Genomic DNA, 27,333 nt, shown 5'->3' with positions numbered 1-27,333 from the left:
TGCACAGATGTGCATACTTCATGAACAAAAATCTGTTTATTTGGGGAAAAATATGCCACTTTTCAGCCAAGAAGATTCCCCAGACAACATATATAATAATAAAACCAATAACAAGACAATCTCTGCTCCAAAACACTGCAAATATTTGCAAATGGCTAGCAAAATAGTATCACAAGAGTGGAAATCCTGAGCAGGTCTCGCAAGAATAAATATATATGCTAGAACTGAGAATCAAAGAGAAGTTTTTATTTGGCAGGCACAAAGCCTTGGACAAAGGTGACCTAATCTGGAAGAAATTCCTGGAACTCTTTGTATAAACTGTAGATGTGATTATGACCTGCACATGGGGCTGTGGTTGTGATGCTGCCAACTGCTCCCTCCCCCCATCCCTCTGAGCTGGATCAGGCCATCTAGTCCAGCATCCTGTTCTCACAATGGCCCAGATGCCTGTGGGAAGCCTGCAAGCTGGGCATGAGCACAACAGCACTCTGCCCACTTGCGACTCACTTTTTCAGTTATGCCTCTGGAGAGGGAGCATAGCAATTATGGCTGCTATCCCTTCCCTCTCCACCCTTTCCTTCCTTTCTATTTATCATAGCTGTCAACCTTTCCCTTTTTAAAAGAGAAATTTAAAAGAGAAAAGGGAAAAGTTGACAGCTACGCTATTTATGGATTTGGTAAGGACAGTGGATAGGGTGGTCTGGAATCCAAAGTCAATACTGTATTATTGTGCTATAAGGGACAACAACAAAAACCCCAGTAGATTTGGAAACAGGAAAAATGAGGAGGAAGGGAGCAGGGACACATGACATGGGGTGGTATTTGACTGAGTTTTACTCAGAGTAAGCCTATTGCAATTGATGGACCTAACTTAGGGCTTATCCAGCACTTCCTCTTGTCCCTCTTCTTTCGCCCAGAGAAAACTGCTCGTTTGTGCTCAATTGGAACAAACAATAGTCAGGATTTCTACAGATTGCCATTCATTCTGATTTAAAGCTAAAGTGTGTGTTTTCCCCGGGAAAGGAGCAGGGCAAGCGGAAAACCCATGAGAGCCATGCTTTCTAGGCATGGGACAAGAGGAAGTGTGGACGAGACATTAGTCACTTCCATGGATTTCAGTGGGCTTGTTCTGACTAAAACTAAGTTCAGTGCCACCCATGGGTTACTTTTCATCTCTGTTCATCCTTCTTGCTATGCTGTTTCAAAGCACATGGAAGGACAGAGAGATAAATGCATTGCAAGGGGCTGGACTAGATGGTCATTGAGGGTCCTAGAATTCTATGATTCTATGAAATGTTGGCAAATGGGAGCAGGGAATGGACAAGGATGCTGCTAGTTGAGTACTTTTGATGTCACCTGAAATGCACCATACTTGAAGGCCACTTACCATAAGCACATGTGCAATCTTCACAGATTCCTTCCAGTACAGAACAAGGGGATCAGGAATTAAATAGGATTTTTATTCCCAGCTACCTTCAGGGTCCCTTCCCTCCCCTGCCATCTCAACATTGATCGTATTTCCTGTGTGTTCCTTTAAGCCGCGTGATAATGTTGGTTGAAGTTAAATTGCCTCATATAATTGTAGCCAGAAGCATTTTAACTTTTGCTTTAAATATTAAATTTATCCTGGTGCGTGTGTGCACACACACACACACACCTGGCCACACCTCTGAAGAATATAGTGCCACACCACTGCATTTTAATCCTTTTTTTCCTTATTCACTCCTCAGCTCCAGCCAGAATTCTGACCTTCAGCGGCACAGTAACAACCCCATGGATGAAAGACATCATCCTGCCTTGTAAGGCTGTTGGAGACCCTGCTCCTACAGTCAAATGGATGAAAGAAAGGTAACCAGCAACTTTGTGTGAGGAGGGTGGTGGTGGAAAGGGGGGAGTGATTGCAAATGGGACCTGCAACAGATGCAGAATGCAGTGAGTTCCTACTCTGTAAAAGAATAGGCTTCTCGGGGGGGGGAATGAAATTTCAGCAACAGGAAAGGGATAAAAGACACCTCTTCCCCACCCTGTTCCTTTACTGTGCTAGCAATAGAGAGCTGTTAGCATGAAACCTGAGCATTTTATCTGTATAGGGGTTTTTTACGGAGGGGGGGGGAAGGTTAGCAGTTTGCGTGCTGTTCTGGGAATTGTAAAATGAAAAGAGTGTCATTTTTTCTTTCTTTGCTCCTGAAACTATGGTGTGTGGGGTTCCTAACCTCACAACACGCAGCCCCTAGCCCTAACTCCCACTCTTCCCCTCTATAAACCGTTAAGTGGCTTGAGAAGGTCAGAACTTTCTCTCCCCGACTCATTTCCCCAAAGAGGTGGGTGGGAAGAAGTTAGAACATAAGAACAGCCCAGCAGATCAGGCCAATCTAGTCTAGCATCCTGTTCTCACAGTGGCCAACTAGAGGCCTGTGGGAAACCAGGGAACAGAACAAGAGCGCATGGTTTCCAGCAACTGGTATTTGGAAGCACGGCTGCCTCTAGCTGGAGAGGCAGAGCACAGCTATCGTAGCTAGTAGCCATTGATAGCTCTCTCTCATCCAATCCTCTTTCAAAGCCATCCAAGTGGATTGCCATCACTGCCTCCTGTAGGAGCGAGCCATTGTTTGTTACCAGCGTATTTTGCAAAATATTCTTCATTATATATGTCCTGCCATGGAAAACACTCAAATGCCCTTTATGAATTTTATCAGCCTCTAAAACAAGTAGCCAACGAGACGCTCCCCAGTTGTTGGGGGGCTACATTTTCTGTCATCCTTGACCTTTGGCACACAGGCTGGAGCTGATGGGAGTGGCACCCCATTGGCTAACCCTGTTATAGAACTAGGAGACATTCTTGCTTGGCAATTGCTTTTTCTTGCGCTTTTACAAATTGCCACTCCTGAGTAATGTTGGTTGTAACCTCTTTAATGTATGAATTTTGTTTCCTGTGAGGTAGTAACGGGACACCCAGTCTAGTGATGATTGATGGGCGAAGAAGCATCTTTAGTAATGGCAGCTTTGTCATCCGTACTGTGAAAGCAGAGGATTCGGGATATTACAGCTGTGTAGCCACTAACAACTGGGGATCAGATGAAATCATTTTGAATTTGCAGGTGCAAGGTAAGAAAACTGTTTGTTTTTAATTGTGACTATTTGTGAGATTACAGCACTTTGATTATTGTTCCAGTAATTCCTCTTACATCACTGAGGATACTCCAGAGAATGAAATTTAGCACCCTGACTAATCTCAGGTTATGAATTTGGTGCTTATTACAAGTGGGACCTGCAACAAAATGTAGCAATGTGGCATGGTTTCCTACTCTGCAAGAGAACAGGCCTCTCAGGGGGTAGGGGGACAAAGTTTCAGTGATTTCTTTTAGCTGCTACTTGACATTAGCACCGATGGTCAGTTTTCTGGTGATTTCACTGACATCACCAGAAATGTTGCTGCGTTGCTGTGCCCCATTAGTGATTTGTGACAGTGGTGTACAGTGTTTCCTCAAGTAATAAATGGGGGGTGGGGGATGGAAATATGTTTCCCATGCTTCTTGGAAGGAGATTGTTCAGGAATTGTAGTGATAGGAAAGTCAAAGTCAAAGTTAAGGTTAAGAAATGACAGATAAAATTATATAGTATTTACATATCTAAGAAAAAGAGAACTTGTCTTTTAGTCTTAGCTGGAGATGTCAAACTAACAGACACGCTGACAGATATGATTTGCTTTTTTTATCCCCAGCCCCAAACAATTCTTCAATAGATGTCTTTATGAATAGTTTGAAGTCATGCACTAATTGTTAACTACTTCTGTCTAGTTCCACCAGACCAGCCGAGACTTACTGTGTCCAAAACCACATCTTCCTCAATCACTCTTTCCTGGATCCCTGGAGATAATGGTGGCAGCTCTATTCGAGGTAACAGTGTCCAGGATCATTTTTCAATGCTAATGTTTTATTGCAAAGAAGTGATTCACACATTCTAGCTAGATACCTAGTAGTGGGTCACCATGGTAGATTTGTGTAGGAGAAAGCAGTGATAGGTTATCCAGGCCTCCTGTCTAGCAGTGACTATTGGAGAGGAGGCTGTTTTGTACAAGTGATTGTCGTTAAATTTGTTGCACTAGACGTTGGCCTCAACAGCTTTAAAATATACTCCAAAAATATCCGATATATCAACAGTCAAATAAAAATAGACAACACAATAATGAAAAATGAAAAATAAAATAGGATTATTTAAAATTTATGGCACAATCGAGTAAAGCCCAGTTTAAACTAAAATTGAACTGAACACATGCTTACAATTCTCAGACAAAACCTGCCATTCTGCACTAATTCTTGTGGTGTTGTATATGGGTAAGCATCTTCTAAGAGAAAACGGATAATGTCTTGGTCAGAGTAGGTTGTTAAATGAGACAGAATTTTTCTCAGCAGTCCTTTGGGAAATTTCATTACATAGTGAATTACATTCTCCACCTGTTTTAAATTACAGGTGCAAATCTGTTGGGAAGTTATGTTATCTGTATCTGCCTTCCTACATTGCAGAGGACAGAATCTGTAGGCATAGATCCAGCGCCGAGGGCCTTCTGGTGGTTCCCTCACTGCAAGAAGCAAAGTTACAGGGAACCAAGCAGAGGGCCTTGTCAGTAGTGGCGCCCGCCCTGTGGAACGCCCTACCATGAGATGTCATAGAAATAAGCAACTATCGGACTTTTAGAAGACATCTGAAGGCAGCCCTGTTTAGGGAAGCTTTTAATATTTGATGAATCATTGTATTTTAATATTCTGCTGGAAGCCGCCCAGAGCGGCTGGGGAAATCCAGCCAGATGGATGGTGTATAAATTAATATATTATTATTATTATTATTATTATTATTATTATTATTATTATTTAGTTCTTTAAAAATGTCCTCCATAGAGGAAATACTGTTAGTTCCTCTAGATAGTTAGATATTTGATGGGTGTTTGGGGGGAAGGAAATGCTACTATTAGGAAAGTTTTGATTGTTGTAACAACCTCGAGTCTCCTCCAGCTCAGTCTTGATATAGCCTGCCCATTAGTTCTTTTTTTTTTTATCTAAGTGGGCCTAAAATGATTCTAGCATACTATATCTCTGTAATGGACTTTGTATGTCAGTATGACTTCCCCTTTTGCTTAAAATTATACACTTAATTTAGCAGCTGTTCTTCTGATAAGAGGTGCATACATTTATGAAATTGCAATAGCATTACCTGTATCCTTACTTCAGCGCAGAGCAACCTGCTTTTGCCCAAAGGACAGAAACAGGGGTCCCTGGGGGCAACCTAGTAGTCTCTGTAAAAATGTACTCTGTTCTATTCCCAGTAGTTTAATATAGAGTTAATTCATCCTCCCGTGCAATGTCTCCGAGCAATACAATCACTTGGAAAATCAGTGATGCAGTTATTTTGGATGTGTGGCACCCTGCACATTGAGTTATGTGCAGTAGGCCACATGCCCAAATTACTGGCATGCCTACTTCCTATGGGGACACCACTGTCACAATGCTCACCACGTGGGCCCCTGTGTACCTTCAGCCTGGGGAATCAGGCTGTTTGTCCCATTGAAACACACAATACCAGTTAGTAATGACTAACCTCAGTCCCATTTATTTCAGTGGGACTGAAGTATGCCTAGCATAGTCTGGATCTGATCCATTAAAGACAAGAGAAGCATCAATCTATCCAACCTAGAATAAAATTATCATCTTGGCCTCACTGTACCTTTCCTGGCCTTCAGAAAGATAACCACCCTTTGCTCCAGAGATCAGGAGCATTCTTGGTCTCTGGTTGCAAAGGAGGTTGTCTCAGTCCAGAAACATTACCATGTGGGCAAGTCAAGAATAGATTTGAAGACCCCTAATACTCTAACGTAGAAACTTCCTGTGATTCATTTATTTCCTCACACCTTTTGACCATCTACTCTAATTCTGATATCTTTGCATCTTTGGCAGGTTATATACTGCAGTACTCGGAGGATAACAGCGAGCAGTGGGGCAGTTTCCCTATTAGTCCCAGTGAACGTTCCTACCGCTTGGAGACGTTGAAGTGTGGAACGTGGTACAAGTTCACACTGACTGCTCAGAATGGAGTGGGACCAGGACGCATCAGTGAAATCATAGAAGCCAAAACACTTGGGAAAGGTACTTGAAATCATAGCGTGTCTTTATTCTAAAACAAGTGATAGTTGCATGATTTAGATTCTAAAATAGGTCAATAGCCACTTATCTGTGTCATACATTATGTAGTAATGCAAGGGAATTGGCTTTGTAGTTTCTTATGGTCTGACACTTTCAGTTTGCTTGTTCAGTCTTGACATCCTTTTAACGGTTGGATATTTTGCCACGTTGGGGGTCCCGCTCCCAAAGTTCATATTAGAAAAAAAGGAAAATGAAGAGAGTTTCCAGAGCTCTCAAAGTTACCAGACATTTTTGAATCAGTGCTCTTTATGCAACTTCTTCACTTTTGTATAATAGTCTAAATGCTTTCTTAATTCTGATTGTGAATATGAAAAGAATGCTGAGTATGGAAGAAGTGGACAAAGAAGCTAAGTTTTGGAAACAAAACCAACAACCCTAATATCAGCAGTCCTACAGTGGCCCCTAGGTTCTGTTCAAAACTTTTGATTTTTTGTTGTTGCTGGCCAAAACTAAAATGTTAAGGTCAATTCATATAGATAGAAATTCAGGCAGAATACTGAAGATCCTAACTGGAATCCTTGCTTAACCGCATCCTCCTGGTTCCCTTTCAAAAGCAGCACTCTTGGATATATGGAGCCATCAGAGATGCAAACTCTGAAACTGACTGCTTCATCCTGGAGAAACCGCAGTGCATGCTAGATTTGGAGTAAATGGCTGAGCCAGCAGGTCACCTGTAGCTCAACAAGTGATTGGTAGATGCTTTCAGACAGCAGAGGGTTTGGCTGAGCAGCAGTTGGGGCCAATTCTGAGCTTCCACCTCAGGCCTCTTTTCATGCATAAATCCAGTGAAAAGATTGACTTCATGGGGGGGGTGGAAATCAAGAGTGCAGGTATCAGTCATTGGCTTGAACAACTTGCTGTAGTCTGCTGCAGACTTGATGTATGTGTGCCACATAAACTAGGCCTTGTCCATACACCTCAGCTACTCCTGCTTAGAAATGGAAGCACATACCTCTGTGTGGCCTCTTTCTGCTGACTTTGGCAAACCTGGATGTCCTAGTGCATTCATGGATTAGAGTCACTATAAGGTCAATCTTTAAGAAACAGAAACAGAATAAGCAAAAGCTCTTGGCTACAGATAACTGTAGTCATCTCCTCTGCTCTAACAGGATTCCCTTGTTTACCTAAGCAAGGCACACGAAACACTTCCGTGTTTTCAAAGACACAGATCAACCACACAAGCAACTTTGAAGCTTCTGATGCAAGAATCAGAATGGTCCTGTTAGACCAGAATATATAGCCTTGCTAAAAGCCCACATACAGATTGAAACGAATATACAACAGCCATTATTTATTAACATAGACCCAATTATCACTTACATTATTATTCAAGTGTTGGATTACAACCCACAGTGAATTAGCATTGCAGCCAAAGAACCATTGCGTAAGCAGAGACGTTACCATTTTCTTAATTTTTTAAGTGAAGCATTTGCATTCAGTGAACAGCTGTAGAATTTTGCACTCCGGCAACTTCTGCAATATTTCAAGGGATGCTGAGGCACATCTCTGGAGTTGCACACTGAAGCCAGTGCTGAAAGACACAAGGCAAACAGTGCCTCTTGGATGTTATCAACGACCTCATCATTCCCATCCCAGCACATCTCTGCACCATGAAATCTGTGGTGACCTGTAAAAGGAGAAATATTGACAGAAAAGGAAGAAGTACAGATAGCTGACTTTTTAATTGCTATATAAGGATTAAAAAAAGAAAATAATGTTTGCATCTTGCAAGTTAAATGTTCGTCTCCCATCTGAAAAATGTGAAAATCTCTGTTTTGCTATCCATTTATTATAACTCTTTCTATTTGCATGTGTATTTTCTTGCAGAGCCACAGTTTTCAAAGGAGCAAGAACTCTTTGCCAGTATTAACACCACTCGAGTAAGGTTGAACCTTATTGGCTGGAATGATGGCGGTTGCCCAATCACTTCCTTTACTCTGGAATACAGGCCCTTTGGCACCACAGTGTGGACAACAGCCCAGAGAACCTCTCTTACCAAATCATACATCGTGTACGATCTTCAGGAGGCAACCTGGTATGAGCTACAGATGAGGGTCTGTAACAGTGCCGGCTGTGCAGAGAAGCAGGCCAAATTTGCAACACTCAACTACGATGGGAGTAAGTGCATTCATTTAATTGCTGCCTAATGAAGAATGATCATAAATAATTTAATTTCACATAATCTAAGAGCCATTTAATTTTGTGTGCTGCAATATGGCATCTGTAGCAGCTAGAGGATAAAAGAGTAAAGGTGTTTACAGTCTGAAATTCCATCTGCCTCTTGTCACGTGGAGGGGAGGGGGGATCACAAGGAGCTGTACAAATTCATGGCAGGCTTCTCTGATAGCTGTGCTTTCCAGTGAAATTACAGCTTGATTTGGCACAATGTTCCAGTGTAGAAGGAGAAGGCTTCCCATTCAATCCATGTCTCCCACTGTGCCAGCAAAACAAATCTGAGCAATTCACATTAACGAATGCCCTGACTGGGTTCCTCCTCACCCTTAAACCACCATAAATATTCGTTCTGGCACCAAGGATTGTCAGTCTTAGGAACTGGATCCAGCACTTCTTTTGATACCCCAAAATCCAAGTAAGTGCTTTCCTCCAGATCCCCTAAGATGTAAGAGAAATTATTTGTATTGTACTAGAATATTTTATTTTTTTAATACACCCTTCATATGAGGATCACAGAGCCGTTTACTATATAAACACAAAAATACATACTATAGTAACTAATGAAAACAATAACACACACACACACACCAGTTTAAAATGCCATGGATTATTTAATTAGCCAAAGGCCTGAGAGAGGAGGAATGTATTTGCCTGTCACCTAAAGATATGTAACAAAGGCACCAAGGAAGCCTCCCTGGGGAATTTAAACTCAAGGCAGGGCTTGGAGAAGCTGGTACTAACTTTGGTCCCCAAAGCAATGCTATGTGGCCCCTGTCAACTTTATCACAATTTATTCCACAATATAGTGAAATGTTTGCCCGTAATTTCACTCATAAGGAAAAGGAAGGTATGTTGAGTTGTATGAGAGAGTGAACACTTTAATGTTACCATCTCTTCTTGCAAACAGTTCAGGGGGAGCTCTCTCTCCCCCATGAAAATTATTAGATGTCTAATTTTTTGTTTATTGTGTGTGTGTGTGTGTGTGTGTGTGTGAGAGAGAGAGAGAGAGAGAGAGAGAGAGAGAAATATTATCCCAGATCTAGGGAAACAGGTTGTGTATGTTATATGCCCAACAAATAACTGAGATCTCTTAGTATGATATTCAGTCACCAGAGTTTTAGGGCTGATGTTCTTTTTTAAAGAGCACAGTTTTCAAACTATGTACTCTGGAATTGTGTTGCAGATATCATTAGCCATTTTGTAGGAGTGGAGATGTACTTGTATCCCCTGAAATGATCCAGTTCTTGCTCTCCTCCTAGGAACCCAGGAGCAGGAATAACCTGATAACTGGAGCCCTTATGAGGAGAGGTAGGGCTGGATCCAGTAAGGGAATGGGCACACGTGCCAACTTCCTCTCCTACATAAAGACTGGTATGCAGCAATAATCTCTCTCTCTATCTCTCTATCTCTGGGACAGGGAGAGAGAGAGAAGGAATGGAGGAGAGATTATTCCGTCAACATTACCAGCAGCAGTCACAGAAGAAAGGGTTCTGCCCCAAAATTAGTCGTATTATAATGTTCTAAACACCTCATTATATATTGCTACTACAGACTTTATATAATAACATAGGAATAAACCATATTATTACATTCAATTTACAATTTCTGATCTTGACAACACTTGTTTAGTTCAAATGTGTTGAACGTTCTGCTTGCAAGACTAAATATGAAACAGGGGACAGTTCAAATTTAGATTATCTACCTTGAAAAGAATAAGATGGTGTGCAAAGAGATTCAGGTTTTCCAAGGCTCTTTTGTTATTAACCAGCAGAGGAGCCTTTTTGCAAGGTGTTTTGACACAAGCTGATAGGCTTCGTTCTCTTAACTAGTGGTGGCAATGAATTTTGAGAAAGCAGGGGGCCTTCTGAACTGGAAATTTGTCAAGCCATTTCAGACAGTCCAACATTACAATCACCTTTAGATGTTTGATTCAGCTGATAGTGGCCTGGTGTCAGCCCTCTACTCCTTTCCTGCACTTCGAAATTGTCATTGGGGATGGGATGGAAATGGTGGCTGGAAGTGCTTGAAAAGCCATGCTTTGTCAGAATCAGCATTCCCAGTGGGAACTCTGGGAACTGTACTCCCCTTGTTCAATGAAGCAGGAGGAACTAATACAAAAACAACCACTACACTTCCCAGAGTTCTCATTGGTAATGCAGGTTCTAAGCATATCCAGAAGCCTTCATAACAGAGTGTCAGGTTCTTGAGCAACTTCTCAATTGCCATTTTTCATCCCTTTTTATTCTTGCCTTGGTAACTCCAGGGAAGGGTGGAACTTAGTAATATCACTGAAACTCACATTTCCTGGCCCAGGAATATAAATCTCAGGAGCTTGCCATGCTCTCATCAGAGAGAAGAGCTGAGCATTACAAGCCAAGAATTGTCCTCTGGCATGAAATTTAATTGGTTTGATTGAAGGGTGCACATTTTTCACTTTACATCTGTTGGAAGAGAACTTATAAAGAAGAGCAACATTATTTCAAGGCAATTAACATTTCTTAGTTTGCCTCTTCACTAGAAGTGGTAGAGTTGACAGGTGTGCCTTAAAATAGCCCATAAAAAGTTAGTGTGATGAAGCTTTCCTAATTAATCAAACCTCTTACAGGTGAGCTTCTGTACACCGTAGTCACTTAAAAACCAACCTTTTCTCTTCATTGATAGGCATCTAATGTCATGACACTGTTTCCAGGTACAATCCCTCCACTCATTAAATCAGTTGTCCAAAGTGAGGAAGGTCTGGCAACCAATGAAGGGCTAAAGATGCTGGTGACCATTTCCTGTATCTTGGTTGGGGTCTTGCTGCTTTTTGTGCTTCTGCTGGTTGTGAGAAGGAGGAGGAGGGAACAGAGACTGAAGAGACTCAGAGGTAAGAATGGACACCCATTACTTGTTTACATGTATTTTGGTCACCTCACCGAGAATGTCTAGCTGAGATTGTTTATATAGATTAAGGAGATGTCAGAAGCTTGTAACAAGCAGGGTCCATTTTGTATGTTACAGCAGCAGTATCACTGCTGCTTCTATGCAGCTCCATCTAACTGCACTATGGTAACATTATTGAGAAGAAGATTGCATTTCAGTGAAGTGTATACAATGTGAATATTTGCCATATGGTGTGAGCCCCCAGTTTTGTCAGGGGAGCAGGACAGAACAGGGATGGCTAGCCTGTGGTCCTCCAGTTGTTCTAGGACTCCAGATCCCAACATCACTGATTCTCGGTCATGCTAGCTGGGGCTGGTGAGAAATGGAGTCCAACAACTTCTGAATGGCCACAGGTTGGCCACCACTTGAGTAGTCATGCAGAGCAATGTTCAGACCATTTCTGTAATGTAAGAAGCACCCTGTAGTACCCAGTTTACCTGGTTAAAATAAGCATCAACACATTGATTTGCTGCACTGCGGTACATACTTGTTTCAATGGAGATTGAACTCTCCTTGTCTTGTAACCCCAAATCCCTTTTCAGTTAACGTGCTCACACTTTTCTGAATGTGTGACTAGGACTGTGCTGTGTACCCATGCCCTTTAAGTTGTGTGCCCTGCCAACTCTGCCCTAAACATCTGCATGTTTCAGCACAATGATCCGCAAAAGAGAGCCTAGAGCACACAGCAGTATGTCCTTTATGTTTACAAAGAGAAAAATAATGGGCAGGTATTTTTTGAAGTTTAGAGATTGGTGAATTTTGTTTTCATTGCAATATCAGATATTTTACTATTGGAGATCTTGTTTGTTTGTTTTCGTCATAAGAATGAGGTACTACCTATCAATAATGCAGTTGTACATAATTCCCACTCTGTCTCCAACTGTTGTTTCTTAAGTTTCAAAGACAACAAAAGCAGTGATGTTGAAACAACCACCTTTATGCTGCTGTTATATTAATTTGGACAATGGTTTTTGTTTTTGGGGGACACTGACATCTCTCATTTGCTAACTTGTTAAGGATATCAGGAAGTAATCCCAGGAGGAAATGGTTAACGAACAGAAAATTTTCAAATACGGGGGTGGGGGGGTTCAGATAAATTGCATGCTGCATGCTTCAGAAAGTATCTAATTTTTACAAACATGATAAATTAGTAGAAAGATGAAGCAAATTTAGCAACTGATGTGTGACAGTAGCCATTTTCAGGATATATATTGTTTGTTTTCATATCAGATTTTTTTGTCACAAGCATGCTACTATGTTGCTATAAGATTGATCGCAAATTCTGAATAAGTTGCATTATATATTTTCTAATATGCACTCATTATTTATTTGTTCCAAATTATTTCCTGTTTCTCTTTATTAAAAATATTCCTTGGCAAGTAGTAGTGGTGTCGGTAGTGGTAACAATAATACTTAAGAATAATAATATAAGCTCCAGAACTGAAAAGACCCCACTCAATGTATTCATCCACCAAGCTTCAGTCAGGAGAAAGGAATTTGGAGAGGGACCTAAGAAGTTGATCAGAGTTCACGGGAGAAGTTGGTTCATAAAGTACTCAGCCCCCAAATTGTTGAGGACTTTTAGGCAGAGGTGGGGGGCTTGTGGTCCTCCTGATGTCTTTGACTACAACCATTGGTCATGCTGGCTAGAGAAGATGGGAGTTGGAGTCCAAGTGCAACTGGAGGACTGCAGGTTTCACACCCCTGCTTTAAGGTAAGAACCAGTACCTTCAATTGAGTCTGGAAATTAATAGATAACCATCAGAAACCATACAGAACTAGAATAATACACTTTGTCTGGTTGGCCCCAGACTAAAACGCTGATGATTTTTTTACTATTTGAAGGCTCAATATGGTTTTCCAGGCCAGCTCCACATAAAGCATATTACAATAGAATCTAGAGGTTCTACAGCATTGAGTGGGCATGGCCAAGTCAGTCTTTGCCAGTAAAGGGCATGACATCTTGCTGAAGCTGGTAATCATGTGACCACGTGGTCATCCAGAAGAAATGAAAGAGTGAGGTGCAGACCCAAACTGAAAACCTTTGACTTCAGGGGAAGTGCAACCCCATCCAATCAAGGCTGTATATTGAAACTCTCGATCAGCCAACAGTATTACCATTTTAACTGGATTAAGTTTCAGTTTCTTCTTCCACATCCAGTCCCCCATCACCAGGAAAAATAATATTAAATAGACAACAATGCTTAAAAATGGGTTAATTGAACAAACATGCAGTACTAATGAGCTATTTATGCAGTGTTAATAGTTTTCCCGTTTTTCCCTAGATGCAAAGAGTCTGGCTGAAATGCTTATGAGGTAAGAATAATGTGTACAGTTTGTCAGTTTGGTTGTGATACTGGAATATCAACCTGAGATCAGGACTGGGACCTTTCCAAAATGCATAGCATGTGTTAAGGAAACATCCCATTTAAATATTCTAAGTAATTTTCAATGAAGTTTTCCAAGTTATAGTCTGTGTGGTGCTGGAGGAGATATGTGGTTAGTTTAGTTCTGTTGAAGAGCATGGATTCAAAGTACCATGTATGGTATTTCTTTGTTTGTTTGGTATATGTATTTATAGTCTGCTCTTCTCCAAGCAATTCCATGGTGGATTTTATGCAGTTTAATCCAATAAATAAAGCAACATAATAGTTACCATCACTAATCCAATCATAGAAAACAAATAAAAATCAAGGTCAGTGAAAGTGCATCTCAGATGAGAGGGCTTTCCACAACGTAGGATAGGAAGGAATAGCTCTGCATATTTGCACTAGAAGCCAGCTATATTAGGAACAGTGTTGATTGCCTAAAGCCTGTGACATCTTACCTGTACCCCTCTTCCCCTGAAATCCATCTAACAGGTTTGCAAATCTTTTTAAATATTTCTCTTTGTTGTTGTTTTTAATAAGATATCAGTGGGGAGCCTCCGGGCTAATTAGGCCAGACAAGGTTCCTGTAAAGCCTTTCCCCCAAAAGCAGGCCCACTAGGCTCACACATGACATCATATGGAGCCTTGCATATGGGACAGATAAAGACACAGCTGCAAAGGAACAAGCAGGAGCTTAAAAAGCACTCCTGATCCTTCCTTGGCAAGCAGGGTTCACTGAGAGCTGCACCTCTTTGAATGCATGCTGTCAGCACCAATCAGCTGATTGGCTCTAACAATCCATTTACCAAGGAGCTCACTATCGGTGCCAATCAACTGACTGTTGCTGATGGTGAGACCCTTTGAAGTTGTCCATTTGCAGACATGGCTTGGACTCAAACTGTGCCTGCAAATGAACATTTTTTCCTTTGCAGTGGTTTGGATCTAGACTGCACATGAAAACGGACTTCAAAAGGTCTGTCAGCACCAGTCAGCCAATTGATACTGACAGCAAACCTCTTTGAAGTTCTCACCTGTTGTCAGGTGATTGAAAAATTGGCAGTCTCTCCCACCTATCAAAAATGGCCCATGGGAGGGTGGGCCAGTTCTTGATTCTGCTCTTGGGCTGAGAAGGATTTCCTTACCCCTGTAGTAAGACAAAGAATGGACAAATAGATAAACTGTTGTGTGGTGCTCTATTCGAGAAAAAGGCATGCAGCACACAAGGCATAGGGGAGAGTCAAGATTGATAGATGAACTCACATCAATAGAAAAAGACAATAGTTTCAAGCAGCACTGGGATGTTGAAGCAAATTAACATCGTTGCTTTTCTTTATTATGTGGGTTGTCATTCTTAGAGTTCTGGCTGTGAGAGCAGCACATAAGCAGCAGAGCTAGACTATTGGGGTGGCCTACTTTTTCCAGTTCTTTTTTCTCAACAAATAATTAAAAATAACAGTACCTTCTCTTTTTTTGTTCATTGGGGGTACAGATCAGACTGCTTCCAAGTGCTACAGATCTAAAGCAATTCTGTTGGTTACTTTGCACCTCTGATATAGAGGTGTGTGTGTGTAAAATTCTTAGCTTCATAACTCATTCCAATGCTAATTTTCTAGTGCACACATTTTAAAATGAGAATATAATAGCTTTGGTGATAATATACTAATTGTTTCTTATCTCTGTCCCCCAATGCTGGGAATTAGTAGAGGAACAGTGGTTGGATTGCTTTCTTAAAATTTTATTATTGCAGTGTCAACAGAACAAAAAGCAAAGTGTGTTGAAGGGAAATAGCAAACCAGAAGCAATTACTGCAATCCATATAAAAGTGTAAATAAATAACCACTTCTTAAATGTCCACTTTCTCTGTTGGTTAATATTTGTCAATGCCAATTTATGGTAAGAATACAATGCCATAAAACCCACCTTTCCTCTGATTGAACAAAGGGGTTTTTAGGCTTGTCTTTAAGAAATGGAAGGAAGGGAGAAATAAGAGTTTATGATTGTATTTTTCAAGAGAATCACAAGGGGAAAGGCTTATTTTCTCCCGTTGCTCCTGTTTTTCTAAGCTTCAGCATTAGACTAATATATTGTATGTACACATGGGAGAACTAATGAAAAACATTTATTTGAACACCCCACTGATAGCGATAGGAGACTAAAGTATTTATTTTGCTTTTAAACTAATAAAAGAATTTAGGTAATTTCTTCATTCGACTTTAATGCCTGTTCCCCCCTTTTTTTGTTTGGTTTGTTGTTGTTCTGATTTCTAGTAAAAACACAAGGACATCGGATACACTTAATAAGCAACAGCAGACCCTCAGAATGCACATAGATATTCCCAGAGCTCAGCTTCTGATTGAAGAGAGGGATACAATGGAAACCATTGGTAAGCCAGCAATAAGCTCATGAGGTGCCTTTGTACAACAAGAGGATCTCACTAGCTCTGTGTTGTTTCTCTTAAGGTATTACAAAAAGCAACGTTTAAGGAATAGAAAACAGCCTCTCCAGATACTTTTTCTTACATTCTTGCTTTTGTTTTGATGATAAAAGTCCTGACTCGGTACTGCATGTGAAATGAAAAAGTTTTCAGTGAGACCAAGCTCTGTAGTTTAAGAAGAAAATTGCAAAGAAGGTGGCTGGGATGGTTTTGATGCACATGCAGGGAGGAATTCAACATAGCACCAAGCAGCTCATTCTGTCAGTAGAAGCATTTCGGCTTGTCAGATGAATGATCTCCCTTCTCCTCAGCCCACAGCCTGTTCTGGGTTTCCACCCAAGTCCACACTGAGCCAATCTGGGGGACAACGAGGGGAGGCGAGGAGACAAAGAGCCCTATTGTGCAGCATAAGAGACCTGACTTCCCCTAGAAAATCATTGAATCCAGCCCATAGAAAGGAAAAGTTGGGTCAGTTTACATGTGCCCCCCCCCCCGCCACTGCTACAGTTTGAATACTTCTGGGGAAACATCTGTACCAGTGGAGCTTTCCACCCCATGGAAGTTGGTCCATTAGGGCAAATGGGGCACTGCCCCATCAGCAACAGTCAGCCCCCACCTGATTGCCTTCCAACTTACAATCAGTTTAGGGGGGTGGCACTGACTGTCAGCTTCCTCCTCAGTCTATCAGTGTTGCCTTTGTGTAGATTTCTGTAGGATGGAGGAAGAGGGAAAAACTAGAATTAGTTAACTCCACCTGTCATTAGTTCTGGCTCCACCTACTTTCAGCCTGCCTGCTTTCCGCCCTATTATTCCCAATGGGCACCAGCCACCACTGTTTCCACCTGCATTCTGGGGGACCTCTAGGTACATAAGTCTTAACCCACTAGTGGACATCTCTCTCTGTGTGTGTGCTGGTCAAGCATCTCTTCCTGTGGCCTTCAGCAGGCCTCTGGGTAAGCATAGACTCGTCCCTTAATACATTTTATGCACTTGACCTTGCTGTCAGAAAATCCCTAGACAAATCATTCCTTAGATCAGGATTTATAAAGTTGAACACTGGTGGCTCACCTTGTGAACCCAGATTTTCAGAATTGCTGTGGGAACACAGAACTCCTAATGATCCAGCTCTTGGAAAAGTGCAGTGATGGCAGGGCTCGCTTTAAAAATGGCTAATCCTGCATTTGGGTTCTACTTTGTTTATTTTCCTAATTTTGCTTCTCTGCTGTTTCGCTGCTGCCAAGCTTTATCACACGGGGGAGGGGGTTACCCTTGTGTTGCAGTCCATGGGCAGCAGAGTTTGTAGTGCAGATGCAGGTTGCATATCAGTTCCCAGCATCCTTAGCAAACTACAGTTCCCATGATACTTTGGCGGGGGCATGTTTTAAATGTGTGGCCGCTGCAGATGCAACCTGATCGTTGCTTCTGTAATAGGCTGTGTCTAACACAGAGTAGCGAGTCATGATCCAGACCTTTGGTGAGCTTCCACATGGCTCATTGCCCAGAGGTTTTATTGCCAACTTGAAAAGAGGCAGCTCTTTTTGCCAGGGGTGGAGAATTGTGTTCATCCTACTTAAGACCTTTTTTGGGCAAAATGTATATTTAGTATTATTATGCATGGTTCTTCATGTTAATGGTTTCTTATCCAGGGGGTGGGGGGAGGAAATGTTTAGGAAATACTTGATTGTCCCACCGTTGGCAGCCTGTCTGGAAAATATATTTAAAAGTCATATGGTACTTCAGTGTTTGCATTCCCTGTAGTTCTTACTGCAATTAAGACTATCCAGTAGTGACTGCAGCAATGTAGGTGGAAGTTAAATGTGTCAATCCTGATAGTACGATGCATAGAAATAGATTGTTTTTACAAGCTTCAGTGGCAGTGGGTGGTTCACCATTAACTCCTGTAGGGTTGGAACAGACCCATTGTCATATTTTTATGTTTTCTGCCGCCTACTTAAACCATTTATTTTTCTTAACTCATAACGCCCCGTATCTAATTATAGCTTAAAAGGAAAAGGAAAGCTATCAACTTGAGTCAGAAGGAAATGGTATTTGTTGATGTGTTCTCTCATAAAGAGATAATATACTTGAGGGGGAAGGGAATAAGTTGATATTGATATTATTAAAATAGGGTACTGCAGGACTGTGTGGGAAAAGGGAAAGTATACAGAGCCATTTTGGGCAATAATTTCTCTTCCATGCACATGCCATTATGTACTGTGGAGCTGCCAGTGCATGAAGAAGCATATGGCATGCAGAAGTAGTGCACTTTTCTGCGATTTCTATAATCACAGCAGCATCACTTTTACATCTTGCCTTTTTGCCATTATTCATATATCTGGGGGTGGAAGAGTCACACTGGAAGTAAACAGTACTTTCCATGTTAGTCCTTGCTATGGTGGAAAAGAAGCTTCTCACCTGAAAAAAAGATCTCTTCCCTTGTTAATTAGCTCTGGGCAAAAGCAAGGCGAGACAAAATTCATTTGCCCAGGTTATTACATTCTAAGATGTAGTGAAGACTATAGAAGTGATATTCATTCATTCATTCTTAGAAAATCAGCCAAAAGTGGGACACCATTAAGATATTCTGCTCTGTCATTGCCTTTCTCGTAGATGATCGATCTACAGTCTTGTTAACTGATGCTGATTTTGGGGAGACATCGAAACAGAAGTCGTTGACTGTTACACACACAGTGCATTACCAGTCTGTCTCACAAGCCACTGGACCACTGGTAGATGTTTCTGACGCCCGGCCAGGAACAAGTAAGTATTTAGGACACTTTGTTTTGTGGTTGTAATATAAAAAATAAACAAATATGCTGCAAAGTCTGTTGCTTACCAGGAGGGTACAGGGCGAGGCAGCAGAGAGGGTGGCGCTATGCAAAGGCACCAACAGGGCACCACTAGTTCATTTACTCTGCCCTGTCCTTTCTGTTTCCTTGGTCTTCCCTCTCTCCTTCCTGGTAAGTGACAGTGACTCATCTGCCAGGAAGCTCCACTCCACCTGGCAAGCTGCTGCTGCTTCTCCCTTCCATTTCTTTGGAGGCTGTGTGCTCCTCTTTTCCATGTCTTGGCACATACCTTAAAATATGGGAAGATGATAATGTTTGACAGCAGGGTTATTTCTCCTTGACCTGCTTCTCCACACCCTGCCCCCCACCCCAGTACATAATGTGGGGTGGAATGCAGCCACACTGGTGCTGGATCAGAGCTAGCACTTTTCCCTTGCTTTGAATAATGAGTATATTTTGGACCCATCTGCAGAGGTCCTTGCATTCTAGAGAAAATATAACACCTGAGTTATGTGTTGCTGCTGATTACCTTCCCTAACAACAGAAATTGATCCGCCGTCTTCCGCACTGGTTCTTGTAAGTTTTCTTTTACTGTGAGGTTGCAATGTAAAATACTGATCAGCAAGGAAGTATGACAGTCAAAGCTTTTTAAATTTAGAAAAAATCCAATAAGTTTTCCAACGTTTGGAATATTTCCCAACAGTCTGGCTTTGATTGTGTGTGATTTACAAAACCCATTGCACAGAAGAGATACTGAGTAAGCAGATACATCATTCTGAAGTTTTTCATCTTGACAAGAATCCAGTATAGTTTGCTAATGCGTGGAATGTTTCCTAACATTTTGGCACTGATTATATGAAGTTTACAAAATGCATTGCATAATCAATATATAAAGCTGTGGCATACCATTAAATTGAGCTGGTTTTGTTTTGCTGAGCTATTCATCTAGCTATTTTCTTTGCTCCACAGAAAAGATGGGACACCATTTTTATTGCTGATTGTCCCTTTTTTTCAGACAGTGAACAACATATGGACAGTTTGCATTTTTAAATGGCTTTGTAATTAAGAAACCTGCCAATCTGTCAATGAGAAGGGATGAATCATGAATAATCCTTCTATGACTACTTATCCTTAACTCACTCCTTTTTAAATAGTTTCAATGCAATGTAAAAGAAGTGGCTTTTCTATTTTAATAATAATAAAAAGAGCCCAATCAAATAACCTATTTAATAAGTTTGAATTTATATTTTTAATACTGTTATATCCCAGTCTTAGTAACACCAACTCTATGATTCTATGAAAACCCTCTCAGATGCTTCAAAAGAAAAATATTTTCCCTCTGCTTTAATGTCCTAATACTATTTCCACAAAATCCATACCCACCCATTCTTTAAATAAATAAAAGAGTAAATGGGTATTAGACATCGGACACAATTCTTTAATTATTGATTTCTAGATAATGCTTTTTTTTAAAATCCTCAAACAAAATTTAGTCCACATGATACAAAAAATGATCACTTGCCTGGAAATCAAGCTTTGTCAAAGAAAAATGAACCAATAATGCAGGTGCAGGAAACTTTTGACCCTCCATATATTGCTAAACTACAATTTCCTTCACCCCTGACCATCAGCCATGATTGCTGGGGCTGATGGGAGTTGTAGTTCAGCACAATCTGAAGGGTCAAAGGTTTGCCATACTTGCAATAATAAAAGTTTAGAATAGCTTTGAAACTTATATATCATAGATGCTGAAAGAAATTGATAATAAATGCATATACCTACAGATAGGCCCCACTGATATTCATTTCCATCCTGAGGCTCCATCACTCAGCAGTAATTCTATTCAGCCAGTTGCTCAGCTTCTTTTCTTGTCTAATCTAGTATTCAGTGCCAACACTGAATACTCTGTGTTTTCACTGCAGATCCTACAACAAGGAGGAATGCAAAAGCTGGGCCCACAGCTCGCAACAGATATGCTAGCCAATGGACTCTCAACAGACCTCATCCCACAATATCAGCCCACACCTTAACAACAGACTGGAGGCTACCAACACCCAGGGCAGCAGGGTCAGTGGATAAAGAAAGCGACAGCTACAGTGTCAGCCCATCACAAGATACAGGTATAATCTTTGTTCCTAGACTTCAGATTCAAGACAACATTATAATCAGAACAGGACATTTGCTGTATTTGATTTAGCATATTTGATTTTAGCTGAGCACCCAACCAGATACGACAATAAATGCATCTTTACATTTAACCCTTAGAGCTGTTTCCACATGTTAATAGCAGCAGGCAGAAGTTGGAGAGGGCTTGTATTTAGTGGGATAGCAGAAGATGGGGGGGATTTAAATTTTCTCCTGTGCTGAGGACCTGAGGAAATGTTATCTTCTGAAGTTGCTGTTGGCTTTGGGAAGAAATTCCCATTAATACCAGTGGGGGGCTTTCCCCTAAAGCAGTGATGGCCCTCCAGCTGTTTTAGGACTACAACTCCCATCAGCCCTAGCTAACAGGACCAGTGGTCAGGGATGATGGGAATTGTAGTCCCAAAACAGCTGGGGAGCCAAGTTTGGCAATCGCTGCCCTAAAGCAAACAGAGGAGGAATTTTCCTCAGGACTGCCGTAGGACAGCATTGTGGAGACCCAAAGAATACAGCATGATTGAACCTTATGTTCTTCTTGTGGTCTGAGAGACATGGAAGTGCATGAGCCCTGAGACTTGCTCTCACTGTTACCAGGTTGAATTTTTGTAACTAAAAAATCTGACCACACCCTCATCCAAAAGTGCATATACTAATAATGTACAGTGGTACCTTGGGTTACATACGCTTCAGGTTACAGACTCCGCTAACCCAGAAATAGTACCTCGGGTTAAGAACTTTGCTTCAGGATGAGAACAGAAATTGTGCTTCAGCGGCGCAGCAGCAGCGGGGGGCCCCATTAGCTAAAGTGGTGCTTCAGGTTAAGAACAGTTTCAGGTTAAGAACGGACCTCCAGAACGAGTTAAGTTCTTAACCTGAGGTACCACTCTATTGTTGAATTCTCCCCTTTGAATGAAGGGACATTGGGGACTTGCGTTGTCATTTGTAATATTTGTTGTTCATGAAAATACAGAATGGAGCACAAACAGAAGTTCTTTCAATAGTCAGCAGGTCCAAAGGGAACTGCTTTTGAGCCCTACTCCCCCAGCTGTAATTAACTCCAGCTAGAAACTCATCAAAATGGAAATTGCTGAAGGGGGTTCTCTCTCTTTCTGCCCTCTTCTTTAAGTTGGAAGGGGTATCACCTTCTCCAAGATGTGATGGGTATCTCTTCAAATAATCAAGAAAGTTTTCTAGCCAGAAGGCTATATTCTATAAGGATGGGGGAGAAATTCAATCCAATTAACAATTAAAGGTGAACCTACCTAATTCTCATTTACTGAAATAATACACAAACTGTAGTCCAGCCATGATTTGAAATGTGCACTTCTCTGAATTTCCAGCCAAGCAATTTATACAAAATTGTATATACTGAAGTGTGCATTACAGTGCATATATTATGAAAATAACATGCAAAAATTTCCTTGCAGAACTGAATATATTGAGCACAATTCAGTATGATACGTGTCTATTAGGAGAAGTTCACACTAAAATCCTAGCAAATTTTCATGAAGAACTAATGGCAGCGATATACTTTGGAACAAATTTTGTGGGGGTGGGGGAAACCATCCTTCTGGGAGGATGTAGAACTAAAATGATTTGTGAAAGTTGTTCAATATGAATGAAAAAATGAGCTAGCCAGCTCTACAGTAACTCTTAGACTTGCCTTCCTGGGCCACCTGGCAGTCAGAGAACCAGGGAGGTAAGCAATAATGAACCCTTGCTTGAAGTGACAGTACCAAATGTCAATCAAAACAGCCATCCGAAGCCAATTAAGAAGCTCTGTCCAGACATCAATAGCTGGGAGTTATGAAAGGTCCACTCCAGTAGGTATCCAGCTATGCTTTCAAAACATTTCACTAACAAGCCTTATTATTTTATGGGCTAGATAGTGGGTATGGACAAGCCAGACAATCTCACCTGGGGCCAAAGAGGGAGACAATCTAAAAGTTCTATTCAGGCATTTCATCATTACAGAACAATCATGGTAATAGGCTTTAGAATGTGAGCTTTTAAATACATTTCTTCAATACTAACCTTGGTTCTATTAGGAAAGCTACATTCTATAGAAATTTTGCTCCTTCCTACCAGATGAAATGGGACACGGGTGCACTGTGGGTTAAACCACAGAGCCTAGGACTTGCCGATCAGAAGGTCGGCAGTTTGAATCCCCACGATGGGGTGAGCTCCCGTTGCTCGGCCCCAGCTCCTGCCAACCTAGTAGTTCGAAAGCACATCAAAGTGCCAGTAGATAAATAGGTACCGCTCCAGCAAGAAGGCAAACGGTGTTTCTGTGCGCTGCTCTGGTTTGCCAGAAGTGGCTTAGTCATGTTAGCTGTACGCCGGCTCCCTTGGCCAATAAAGCGAGATGAGCATCGCAACCCCAGAGTCGGCCACGACTGGACCTAATGGTCAGGGGTCCCTTTACCTTTACCTTACCAGATGAAATAATGCTGTTGAAATGAATTTTAGTGTGATTACTATACTAGAAAAATGCTAGATCATTATGATATTCACCATTCCCTTGTTACATGAGGACACACCAAGGATGGACCACCAAGGCCTTTCCTTTCCTACAACAGGGTTGCCTGCATTTATTGCCACAATGTGATAAGTCCGGCTCCATCTGCACTATGCATTTAAGCAGTATTGTAACACCTGAAACAGCCACGGCTTCCCCCCAAAGAATCCTAGAAACTGTAGTATGTTAGGGTTGCTGATAGCTGTTAGGAGACTCCTATCCCCCACCCAAACATTTTCCTCCCATCTAAAATTCCTGAACCATCTACTAAGTATAAGAGGTTAAGCTCTCATCTCAGTATGCTTTGTATGAGAAAGTACCTGAAATGAGATAATTTAAGAAGTACTGTGGGAGGTGAGATGAGGATACATTTTGTGCATATAAGTTCATTTGCGTCAACTAAATTTATGTTTCGAATAATGCACTGATAACAGGAGGAAACAGCTGCACAACTCCCATTAATGTTAATGATAGTGGTGCCTGAATCCCAAAACCCTTTTTTACACATTCACATTTGTAGTTATGCTGCTATTGACTTGGTAGGCTCAGATCAACAGCAGGTTCCAGGCATATGGTGACCAATATACCTATTTATGGGATACGTTGTGTGGAATGGGCAGACTGACTTGGAAGGGCCATAGCTTAATGGGTTAAGGCATCTGCTTTGCATGCAGATGGCCCTGCGTTCATTCCCTGGCATCTCCAGGTAGCGCAGGAAGAGATCTCAGTCTGGATAGCTACTGTCAGTGTAGACAATACAGTGGACGCTTGGGTTGCGAACGTGATCTGTGCGGGATGCATGTTTGCAACTCGCATCTGCACGTCTGCGCATGCGCAAAGCACAATTTAGTGCTTCTGTGCATGTGCAACTGCCGAAGCCCAGAAGTAACCCATTCTGGTACTTCCAGGTTTCGGCAGTCCGCAACCCAAAAAAACACAACCTGAAGCGGCTATAACCCGAGGTATGACTGTACTGAGCTTGATAGACTGACCTGGTGTAAAGCAACTAACAAGAAGACAACAGAACAGAAGCAGGAAACCTGCAGGCCATATTTTGTGTCTGTGTCTGTGTCTGTTGTCTCACTATAAAAATGTTATGAAGGTTTTTTTTGGGGGGGGGGGCGGGGAGGCTGTATGCAAGATCCTTCTAACCCCTGGATCCAGCAAGTGTTAAATTATAAGCCAGGCTAGCTTTCTGTGTTGAGGTGATAGCCTGGGTGATGGGCTATTAAGGGAAACAAAGGAAAGGGGCTCTGTGAGAAGTGGCAAGTGGGTGGGGGCCCAACCCAGCATGCTGTTAGTTAGAAGGAAGAAGCCTGAGTTTAGAGAGTCGGAGAGACAGAGAGCAATGTTTGACAGCAGTGTTTCATGTCTGTTTGAATCCAAGGCTATTTGAGAAACAAGACCCTTTTGTTTGGGTGTTAATGTTAATGCCATTGTAGGCTCAGGTTGTATATATGTGTAAATAAACTATATATTATAAAGAGGCAACATTCTCCACTGGCCTCATTTCTAAAAGGAAACACAAACCCTGGGTATGTGCCTGGAAACCCTGGAATCTTGCACCTCTCTGAGACTGGGATGATGTGCAACAATAACAATTCACCACAGGAGCTTCATTACATGAAACGTGTGTTGAAGTGTGAGAAAATGAGCACAACAAGTACTGTTCTCTGTGGGCTGCAATTATCCCTTCTGTCTCGTATTTAAATCTGGAATCATAAAGAGGAAAAGGTGCTAATGGAAACAAAAATATTTACACCTCTTTCACTGCTGAATACCCTCTTTTTTCCCCTCCACAAATAAAACATGATTTTTGTGATGCAAGTCCAGAAAACTGCCAGGAAAGCATAGCCTTTTTACCTTCCTATACCAGAATGCTCTTATTGCCCAAGCTGACCAGTGTGTAAGAGCTAAATGGTGAACTATGGAATCATCCCTGTAGTGGCCTTTGGTGGATTAAAAACCCATGCTGAAGTGATTGCCTGTTCTTTCTTTCTTTTTCCTTCTGGTGTTTAGACCGAGCAAGGAGCAGCATGGTCTCCACAGAAAGTGCCTCCTCCACCTATGAAGAGCTGGCAAGAGCATATGAACACGCCAAGATGGAAGAGCAGCTGCGACATGCCAAGTTTACCATCACGGAATGCTTCATATCAGACACATCATCAGAGCAGCTTACGGCAGGGACTAATGAATATACAGACAGCCTGACCTCAAGCACCCCATCCGAATCGGGGATTTGCAGGTTTACTGCATCGCCTCCCAAACCTCAGGATGCAGGACGCGTGACGAACATGGCTGTTCCAAAGGCACATCGGCCAGGTAAGTGCCTTAGGACACTCTGCTAATTCCTTCCGCTCTCAATTACATCCTGTGGATGTTGCGTTTTGAAAATTTCTTAACGGAAACGAACGTACTTAACAGTTCTATCAAATATTCACAAAGCGCATGCATATTGTTGCTTTCGCATTTTGTTAAGCAGAGGTGTAAGCTCAGAATGAGCAAAAGGCAGTCAACCTGACACCAGAGCCTCAATATCTCACCATGTTCTGATACCATGAATATCAATTTTTTAAAGCACACACAAATAATCCAAAGGCTTTTTAAAAGACCTGAATAGACACTTGCTTTCCCCCCACCCACCATTTTTGTCAGGGGGACAAAGATTTTCAGCAATCTGAAAAAATATTCCCTCCTTTTGGGTAATTTTTCAGCACTATTTCAAGAAATGTTTGTTTATTCATTTACATTGTCCTCAGTAATACCTTCAAGTAGCCCATCAGATTGGTTATATAGTGTTGTGTTGTCATACAATTCCCTGTCTGATCTTGTTTGAATTGGGTCATACATGTGAAGGAACCGAATACTAGTCAGAGAAACAAAGAGGGTGTCACAATTTAAGTGTATTTCACCGGGGCGGGGGGACAGGTACACTAAAAATGCTAGTCTCTACCAAAATAAATTGTAAAGTGTAGCTCTAGGCCTTTTCTAACGTGACCTGATATTGGTCAACTGCTACTTTCCTCATGGCTGGACCAGGCACAAACACCACTGAAGCCTCCTCTGAGTAAGGAGGACAAGGAACAGTGGTTTCCCACTGATGGCCCCACTTCACAGGGCAAGACTGGAGTAACTGTGCTCCCCAAATAGAGGAGAGCCAATAGGTCAGTATTGATCTTGCCATCAGTATTGTCAAGCATACAATCAAGAGCAGACAGCAACATATTTGGGAGGGGGCAATTCTATCTGTCTAGTTTTTGGAGGGGGGGTGTCTCCTTTGCCCCTGCTCCATTTATTACATTTTTGGTACTTAACTGCAGGATCTCCTCTCTTCATAAATAAAAGACAATGTGACATAGCAGTTCCTTTTCACTGCCCTCAAGAGAATGTTGGAAAAGTTCACTGACGTTTACTGCAAATAGAAGCAATACATTTTCCTGTCACTGTTGTTTCTTTCTTTTGCATCCATCAACACCAAATTATTATAGGTAACTGGTGTATAGGAAGTAAAAAATGAAAATGCAAAAAATCCAGAGACTAGAATGTCTTGAGGGATAGATAAGGAAACAGCATATGAATCCCTTCAGATCATTTGTGGCCCAAGTTATTATTCACTTTATGGCAGAATTAGATGGCTGTTTCAGCTTGTTCCAGTCCAATTCCTAATAGAACAAAATTGCTACTGATACTTTCTCCTTTCATTATGTATTTATAAAATGTCAGAGGGGTGTATACAATGCTGGTCCTCTGTTCAGTAGATACTGAATGGTATGTCAATTTAGGAAGAAAG

At 41.6% G+C, this 27,333-nt stretch overlaps 1 protein-coding gene across 1 annotated transcript in view; it reads left to right on the top strand.

Annotated features, from left to right (window-relative positions):
• The window catches only part of DSCAM (DS cell adhesion molecule), a 331,349-nt gene that overhangs the window by 275,767 nt on the left and 28,249 nt on the right, over positions 1-27,333 (top strand). The window contains exons 22-32 of the mRNA XM_079974881.1: positions 1,731-1,848; positions 2,942-3,105; positions 3,798-3,896; positions 5,949-6,137; positions 8,022-8,312; positions 11,059-11,235; positions 13,577-13,607; positions 15,928-16,043; positions 18,705-18,854; positions 20,806-21,003; positions 25,563-25,865. Of these exons, the coding sequence (XP_079831007.1) occupies positions 1,731-1,848; positions 2,942-3,105; positions 3,798-3,896; positions 5,949-6,137; positions 8,022-8,312; positions 11,059-11,235; positions 13,577-13,607; positions 15,928-16,043; positions 18,705-18,854; positions 20,806-21,003; positions 25,563-25,865 (1,836 nt within the window). The remainder of the gene's footprint in view (positions 1-1,730; positions 1,849-2,941; positions 3,106-3,797; positions 3,897-5,948; positions 6,138-8,021; positions 8,313-11,058; positions 11,236-13,576; positions 13,608-15,927; positions 16,044-18,704; positions 18,855-20,805; positions 21,004-25,562; positions 25,866-27,333) is intronic.

This window comes from Podarcis cretensis (genome assembly GCF_951804945.1).
Source record: "Podarcis cretensis genome assembly, chromosome: 4".
NCBI lineage: Eukaryota > Metazoa > Chordata > Lepidosauria > Squamata > Lacertidae > Podarcis > Podarcis cretensis.
Note: the sequence above shows the minus strand (reverse complement) of the source record. Positions and strands in the feature narration are given on the sequence as shown.